The sequence below is a fragment of the Chanos chanos genome, chromosome 5, assembly GCF_902362185.1.
Source record: "Chanos chanos chromosome 5, fChaCha1.1, whole genome shotgun sequence".
NCBI lineage: Eukaryota > Metazoa > Chordata > Actinopteri > Gonorynchiformes > Chanidae > Chanos > Chanos chanos.
In genome coordinates this window covers 24,168,251-24,177,056 of record NC_044499.1, presented here as the reverse complement: position 1 = coordinate 24,177,056, position 8,806 = coordinate 24,168,251, and the positions used below count along the sequence as shown (strand labels likewise).

At 41.9% G+C, this 8,806-nt stretch overlaps 2 protein-coding genes across 3 annotated transcripts; one reads left to right on the top strand and one right to left on the bottom strand.

Moving 5' to 3' along the window:
* Positions 1-296: 296 nt before the first annotated feature.
* On the bottom strand, positions 297-5,173 carry zgc:110366 (uncharacterized oxidoreductase ZK1290.5). Of its 2 annotated transcripts, XM_030774457.1 has the most exons (8): positions 4,987-5,173; positions 4,081-4,329; positions 3,574-3,675; positions 3,210-3,301; positions 2,743-2,925; positions 2,399-2,458; positions 1,944-2,041; positions 297-890 (listed from the first exon to the last, which is right to left on the bottom strand). In XM_030774457.1, the coding sequence occupies exons 1-7, from the start codon at positions 5,045-5,047 to the stop codon at positions 1,946-1,948; spliced, it is 843 nt and encodes a 280-aa protein (XP_030630317.1). In that variant the 5' UTR covers positions 5,048-5,173; the 3' UTR covers positions 297-890; positions 1,944-1,945. The 2 variants fall into 2 exon arrangements, with proteins under 2 accessions (XP_030630317.1, XP_030630319.1); XM_030774459.1 differs by lacking the exon at positions 1,944-2,041.
* Positions 5,174-5,844: 671 nt separating this feature from the next.
* Positions 5,845-8,320, top strand: extl2 (exostosin-like glycosyltransferase 2). The gene is made up of 5 exons (XM_030774807.1): positions 5,845-5,849; positions 6,217-6,650; positions 6,976-7,046; positions 7,305-7,420; positions 7,736-8,320. Exons 1-5 carry the CDS (start codon positions 5,845-5,847, stop codon positions 8,127-8,129), a joined length of 1,020 nt encoding a protein of 339 aa, XP_030630667.1. The 3' UTR covers positions 8,130-8,320.
* Positions 8,321-8,806: the final 486 nt, after the last annotated feature.

Here is an 8,806-nt window from a genome sequence, read left to right as displayed (position 1 = left end):
ACTCCATTAAGGAATGTTTAGAACCATCTTACTCCAATGTGGATGTAGCCATTATTACGCCATTTTATGACTTTGTAAAAGAATTCACTGTGTGAAAATTGGTTTGCATTTTTGTATAATACAATCTGCTTTTTTTGTTTGTTTGTTTTTTGAGAAGAGGAGGGAAGGAGTAACAGGCAGTTAAAGGTGAAGAGAAAACCTGTGATATTGAGAGGATTTAAAAAAAATGTAACTCGAGTGCAACAGTGATTCTAAATGAGACGGATGGATTAAAAATAATATTGATAACACTGTTATCATGTCAATGTGTGCCTTTATTTCATTCACACATAAGATTAGTGTTTAAAAAAAAAAAAGTTAAAAACAAGGACAATAAAGATATTTTCAAATCATCTGTTTCACCCGTCATACACTGCTAGATATCCACAAGTCTTGATCCATTTAGACCATCATACACTTCTGGATATCCACAAGTCTTAATCCATTCAGACCAAAGCAGTGGCTTTGACAGAGACCTGATTTTCCTCCCTGCACACAGTTCATATTCTACACCTATTACTCTTCACTTAAGGCACATGTGGGATGTGAGCAGCACTAGTACTGATGAAGTCTGTTGATTCAGGATCCGGTGGGGGGTGGGGGCACACCAGGACTGTGCTTTGTTTTCCTAGTCTAGTTCATTCCGTTCTCACTCTCAACCACAGAAACAAAATTTTGTGCATCGTTCTGAACAGAGGAGATAACTGGTGATAATATGAGGTCGTGATCTTCGGACAAAACCTGGATGTTCATCCTTTCCAAAGAGGATAAGTGAGGTGAATTAGCTTCTTGTCGCTGTGAAGTCTCTTAATGCACTCCATATCGTCCTCTTTCAGCGTAAACCCGAAAACCTGCCATCAGGAGGAAAATCAGTGTCAGTGCTGGTGTGTTGAAAAATCATTTTGGTGGGGGAAAAATTTTTTTCTCATCTGAAAATGAGAAAAAAACTTGTGATTGTTAGCTTGCTACTCTGTGATAATTAAATGTACTGATTATGTCTTGAGATCACCCTTACAAATCTTCAGTATAATGGAATGAATCAAGGTTGAGATTGAAACCACCCACCATCACACACCATCTACGTCATCTGAGATACCAGAAAAAGAAAAGAACCAAAGGGGAGGGTCAACCCGTGAAAAAAAGAAAAAAATTGACTGTCACTTGCTAAGGCCTCACTTTTACTCTATTGGCACAAGCAGAAGTTAAAACAAACCATGTAATTATTTATGTAAACCAGGACTATTCAAATCATGTAATTATTTATGTGAACCAGGACTATTCAAATCATAAAATAATTTATGTGAACCAGGACTAGTCAAATCATGTAATTATTTGTGAACCAGGACTAGTCAAATCATGTAATTATTTATGTGAACCAGGACTATTCAAATCATGTAATTACTTGTGAACCAGGACTATTCAAATCATATAATTATTTGAGTAAACTATTCAAATCATACAATTATGTGAACCAGGACTATTCATGTAATTCTTTATGTGAACCAGGACTATTCAAATCGTGTAATCATTTATGTGAACCAGGACTATTCAAATCATGTAACTATTTAAGTGAACCAGGACTATTCATGTAATTATTTATGTGAACCAAGGCTATTCAAATCATGTAATAATTTATGTGAACCAGGACTATTCAAATCTGGCCCTCAAACCTTAAGAGTCCTGCTATTTTGGCCTTTGTTTATTTCTTCCATTTGGTGTTTTATTTGCATTGTAACTGCACTAGCCTCATAAACAAAACAACACTGATCCTCTCCTGATCTTCTCCTTATATCTTGTATTATGTCCCTGATTACAAGGTAAAGGTATATACAAGCAGAACCTGCAAGTTTGAGGACCGGGATCATAACAGCCCAAACTGTGACTGGGATATCGAGTCTACGCACTCTCACTCAACATGTGTTGGGTCCCAGGACACATGTCTCCCATCATGCAATGCACTCAGCGCTGTCATGGCTGTGTCATCCAGTTGGAACCCAAACACCTGATCAGCCAGTTAAAGATGGAGTGACAGAAGAATGGATGGATATGTAGGACAGTAGAGTTATACCAAACACTTAATAGTGAGTGTCCCATGCCATGATTAGAAGAAAGAGAACAGAGAGATTGCTGAGACTACATCAGACCTCTGGTGTTAGACCTACATGGTTTTATAACATGCGTTTTTACAATTCTGATAAGTTAAGACAAGCCTGATGCAGTCGGTCTGCCAGTTTATAACACATTTGTTTAACTTATTACAAGTTGTGTCAACATGCACAATATTCCTCTTCTCACTCAAGTTGATACTGATTCACTTTACATAAGCGGAAATTGCACCTCTCTGTTTTCTCCTACTTACCTGACAGTTTTCGAGAATCCTTTCTGGTTTGGTGGACTTTGGGATTGTAATAACTCCATTCTGCAAAATGTACCAGAATAGTCACTGTGATTTGAAAGGATAGTTTTTTTCCTGTTTTATTTAAAAAAATTATTCCCAAGACACTTTTTTCAATTTAATTGCTTTTGAATGTGCAACAGGTTGACTGAGCAAACAGCAGAGAAAGAACAGATTTAGTAGATGATTGAATTAAAGAAAGACAGATGTTGAATACAAAACAACAAAAAGTCAGATTATACATATACTGATCACACAGTGGATAAACCCAGTCATATCTGAGGTATATCTGGGCTGTGTGTTAATACCTGAATACTCCAGCGAATGCAGATCTGGGAGGCTGTACGTCCGTACTTGTTGGCTATCTGGAGGATGGTGGGATGGATTAAGGCTTGGCCTTTGGCAAGGGGACAGTAACCCTCAAAGGTAATGCCCTCCTTACAACAGTAGTCCATCAGCACCCGGGGCTGCTGGAAGGGATGATACTCCACCTACAAGATGAACTGACACAATCAGACCTTCTTCCCCTCACAAAATCACTTCCAGGTCAATGACAATATCAGACCAATTTCCCTTCACAAAATCACTTCTAGGTCAATGACAATATCAGACCATTTTCCCTTCACAGAATCATTTCCAGGTCAATGACAATATCAGACCATCTTCCCTTCACAAAATCACTTCCAGGTCAATGACACGATCAGATGATCTTTCCTTCACTGCCAGGTGAACTACTGCTGGTAGGTTATGTGTGTTTAGACACTCCAGTGCACACCTGATTAACATGAGGGACTACTCCACAGTCCTCCTTCAACTCCTCCAGATGTGGAACCAGAAAGTTGCTGACTCCGATTGCTTGACACAACCCTGGAAGACCCGCAGTTATGAGCAAAAGGAGAGATACTTAGGCTTTGTGGTGGCAAAACCTTTGACAAAAAATCTACTCAGAAAAAATGCCAATCCTGTTATTTTACTGCTCTGTACTCAGCTTCTGCCTGTTATGTCTCTCTATCTGCAGAAGGCTATTTTTTCTGAAAATTCCAACAGGGGAATCTACCATTGCCCTCGAGATGATGGAGCTTAATAATAATAATAATAATAATAATAATAATAATAATAAAAAAGATAACATCTAATACCTTCATCATACAGGTCCTCCATGGCCCTCCATGTCTCTGCCCGAACCTCCCTATTGGACCGACCCTGAACTGTGCAGTCTGGCCAGTGCATCAGATACAGGTCTGTCAGGAGGAGAGGTATCAAAACACCACAAAGAGTTAACCATATTGCCTAAGTTGACACAGGAAGAGTGGGGGTCAGTGCAGAGAACTGTACTGAGTGTACGGAGGACTGTTGTTTTGTCCTGTCTCACAGGAAAGTGCTCATTAAACAGTCCCTCAAGGGGTGTGTCAGAAACAGACAAGTGTACAATGAAAACACGTAAAAGTGAACGCTATCGAAACAGCCACTTAAGTGACTTCCTCTGGTTTTGATAGCATGCCTTTTCAGTAAGTAACCCATTCAGCCCAAAGGCTCTTCAGAACCAAATACAGCTCAAATGTAAACAAACAAACACACACTTTCCCCTCCTTAAACAACTCCTTAAACTATGAGATGCCTGGACCCTATACGACCTGTCGTCTTACCCAAGTATTCCACACCGAGTCTGACACAGGACGCCCGGAAGGCCTCTTTAGTGCTCTGATAGCCATAGTCTCCAGGCCAAAGTTTGGTGGTGAGCCAGAGGTCCTGTCGTGGCACACTGCTCTCTGCTACAGCCTTGCCCAAAGCCTCCTCACAGCCATACCGCTTTGCCGTGTCTATATGTCTGATACCACACTCTCGCAGAGCGTAGAGCACTGCCTCATTGGAGTAGCCACCATGGTGTGATGTACCTGATGAGAGAGTGAGCAGGGAGTTGCAAAGAAAAGGAAGGAAGGAAAGAAAATACTAATGATGGCTACTGGCAATGGGTTTCAACATATGCTTGGAGGGCTGATATTAGTCAGGCCCCCGGGGTACAATACCATTTTCAGCCTTTATATTTTCGGATTCTACGAAAAGCGGGTCTACTGACAGTTCATTTAAAACGGCCAGCTTTGAAATGCAGCGGTTGTGTGCCTCAGGCAGATCTTTGTGAAATGACTGACAGTAACAAAACTGTGGCATGAGACAAGCAACCCCTGAACACTGAGGAATACCGAGGCCGTGTCTGCTAGAACTTTTGAGTCGCCAGAAATTACACAAATCCACTCGGAATTAACGTTACACAGAAAACTGCGTTTCTGAATCCGGGAACAGGGAGCGAAAGTCAATCTAAGGAATGTGCATATAATCATGTTCACTGAGCCATGTATATTAGACAGCAGAAAAAAAATACAGTATTTTATGAGTTGTTTGTACAAATTTAATCTGCAACAAGGAGCTTTCACCGTGTAGCCTATAGATGTTGGTTTCACGTGACGTCACAAGGAAAAACATAAATATGCATGATAATTTTGCATAGAAATATTTTTATTGTAATGTACCCAAAATCAAATTGTTATGCTCACCAAGTCCAAGTATTGGAATTTGCAAGCCATTGGAAAGAGGGACAGTTGGAGACGATTGCATGGCAGCAGTCGCAGCGGAATCTATGTTTAAGATGAACAAACATTCGTGAAACAAGCCGCAGTACAGTTTAAGTTACTTAAGACTTCACATATAGTCTTACGAATCAAAGGGGGTTAGCCGATTCTATTAGCTTGCGACCCCCCAACTTGCTACTTGCTACTCTGCAAACTGTCGTAAATTTACCTTTCATGATTCCTGTTTTACGGCAGTGGGTTATCTGCTCCTGTGAACAGCCAAGTGGAAAGAGCGGGCCAGTCCTATTGCCAGTATGTTTCATGCTTGAATCTGTTCAAAGCCATCTTTCAAAACTATGTGAAGGACCCCTACCTATTTTCGACAATTTTATATTTTTATAAAGTGTATTCGCTTTAACATAGCGGAAGCCCATGGGAAACAAATTACCCTCTTAGTCTTGTCGTTCGCTATCATTTCCGCTCGTCTTAGCGGCTGGGCAAGTAAGAAAGGGCTCCTCAGTGTCAGGGATTTTGATATTCCTGAACACACCTGGTATGCTGGCATTGGTATACTGGTTAACTTGAAACTGGGCTCGGTTGAGCTTCACCCTTGGTATTCGATGTTATCTACTATGATGACCGGGCCTGTATCCATTGCTTTTCCCTCTGCCACAGTGGCTCTCGTATTAAGTTAGGAGCAGCCAGTATTACATGAATTCCTTGAGACTGGTCATACAGACCGCTAGTTATAGCACATTCACGCACAGTTCTTAAACAACTCATCTGCGCCTGCGCAAACCCCCGATAGTCACGTCAATGGAAGTTTGGGGATGAAATGAAGAGATGAGGTAAAGCATGTTTCCCTACACGCTCTTTCAAAATTGTTATGTTAATCAAAAATGCACCATAACCCTCTGCTACAGGTCGTTTAGCTACTGTCGTCATTGTATTTCACACGGAGCGTTTGTTTTGAATTGTAAGGTCTGCTGCGGAGCTCCGAACTGTGCAAGAGCTTGATTTGGAATTCTCAGATTCAGACGTGTTAAAATGCCTTCGGCCTCGACTAAATTGGTGTTGTGACGTTCTCACTAAACGCATTCCGTCTTTCATGTTATTGGTTTACCATAGCGACACGCGTGAGCGCCTTCTAAATAGTTTAAATGCCGGGTTGCGTTTACACTGCCTCTGTAAAGCCTTGTTTCTCATACCTCACAGGGTCTGTCTCCGCGGCTGCAGGGTGCGCAGCCTTCGCTGGGCACACATCATTATCGCTTCGTTGCTCCTGCTGCTTCTCGTCGGGGCAGCTCTGACCTCTTTACTGCCTCCTGCTGAAGACCGTGCTTTGACCGGTATCTTCCGCCGCGGCGCCAGCACTTCAGTACCACCGACTTCTGTAGGCCGTCATGAGTCCTTCACAGTCGTCATGCAAACATATAACCGAACTGACGTTCTTCTAAAACTTCTCAATCATTACCAAGCCGTACCTCATTTGCAGCGGGTCATTATCGTGTGGAACAATATAGGAAAACAACCGCCAAGGCAGCTCTGGCAATCCCTCGGCCCTCACCCTGTTCCTGTAATCTTCAAAGAGCAAAGTGTTAACCGAATGCGTAACCGACTACAGCCGTTTCCTGAGATTGAAACAGATGGTATGTTTATGTCTTACAGTAAGAAAATGAAAATTTGTTTAGCTTTACAACTGCTTTGTAAATAGGCTAACATGCTCTAGGTGCGTACCTCTCAGAGCAGTGAAGACGTAGTGCACACAAAACTATCATTCCATATAGGCTGTTTGTTGAGAGTGATTAATGTCCAGGAGTGAAGTCCTCAATGGAAAACGAAACATGTGCAGGCTACGCTGTGAAAGCCGCTTGATTCAAGTTGAATCTGTACAAACAAATACTGTTTTTGTGTCAGACATTGCTTTGCTGTCTAAAACATATTGATCTCTGACCTGTCATGTCTCCTCAACAGCTGTGTTGATGTTGGACGATGACACACTGGTCAGTGTTCCTGACATTAGCTTTGCCTTCTCTGTCTGGAAGGTAAGATAGTCCTCAACAGTCACTGTATTGGATTATCATTGTGTTACACTGCTGCTGTATTATGTTCTTTGAGACTCTTTTAGGTGTCTGGTCTTTCTTAAACACAAATAATGTAGATTTTATGACCAGAACAATGTGGTTGTCAGAAATCTTAATGTTGTAATCTGATGTTTTTTCACATGGCAGGCAATGTTCTCTGTAATATAGTCTTTTATATGTTCATAACTGTATTTTGATGCGTTTGTTTGTGCACTGAAGCAATTCCCGGAGCAGATAGTGGGTTTTGTTCCACGGACACACGTGACCACGGCCTCTGGCATTTACAGTTATGGCAGCTTTGAGCTCCAGAACCCAGACACAGGCGCGGGGGATAAGTGAGAGAGCAACAATTCAACCAGTACACGCACACACACACACACGCACACACCCGATACAGTTCTTAAGTGTGCATACATAATGCCACTATGGTAGTTCACTCTACATACACAATCATTTTGCTGTCCTCTCAGTGTTCACATACACACTTGGTAGAATGACGGAAGAGCAGTCCAATCTGCAAGACAACACAAAAACTGGATATGACAATGCAGTGGCCCACTCCTTACACACATAGCCCATGTAAACATGAGATGGCATAACATGAGAGCTGTCCACTTGACACACATTTTTTGTTCTTGTCTTTATCACAGGTACTCCATGGTCCTGGTGGGTGCTGCTTTCTTTCACCGGCGTTTCTTGCAGCTCTTCCAGGAGCAGCCTGTTGAAGTGCATACCCTACTGGATGAGACGCAAAACTGCGATGACATTGCAATGAACTTTGTGGTGGCTCAGGAGCTAGCACGAAACAGCAGAGCCCTGCTGTCCTCAGGATTGTTTGTGAGGCCTGTAGACCTTAGAAATCTGGAGCGAGACGCCAGCAGTGGGTATCTGGGCATGTGGCATCGTGCAGAACACCTTCTCCAGCGTTCGTACTGCTTAAACAAACTGGCACAGATCTATGGGGTTATGCCTTTGCGCTACTCAAACCTAATGCTCTCCCAGTTTGGCTTTCCCAGCTATGCCAACCACAAGAGCCACGTTTGACCTGGGCATACCCTCATTTCCTCAGCCTGACTCCCAAACAAGCCTCAGTCATCGACAAGAGTCCATGCTCATTGTTATGTTATACAAGGTCTGGTGAAAGGTATACTCAGGTGTGCGTGACTATTGGACACTTTTGACACAATCACCGGTGCTCTTTTTTTGCCTTGCTTTACTAGTGTATGAGAGTTGTCACATTTTAATCTGCGGAACAAAAGAGAAAACAAAACTTAGAGTGTATTACTGAATTATACAGTTGATCAGCCGACCAGCTGATTCAGAATGTGAATTACATTTTTCAGGTGATTTGGTGTTTTAGAGATTTGTGCACTTCACAAAGCCTTCTCCAGCAATGGTGATCTAACTGTAGAATACAGTGAAATATATTTATCATAACATATTGTGGGGTTACAGTTCATCCAAAGATATAAAGTCCTCCCCTGTGGTAGGTCACTGAGTATGTAGGAATTTTTCTTCCATCTTGCCCAATCACAGCTTAGCTAATCATGGTACTCAGGAGACTCTAAATGTTAGATTGATGCATGTTTGACTGGCTGGAAGAAAATCTTTTAGGAGTGGATCATTCCAAGTGGAGGATTGCCAATGGACAGTTGATAGTGGACTAAAAAATACTCCAAAGAGCTGAATAACCTTTTATTCTCATCTAACACAATGATGTC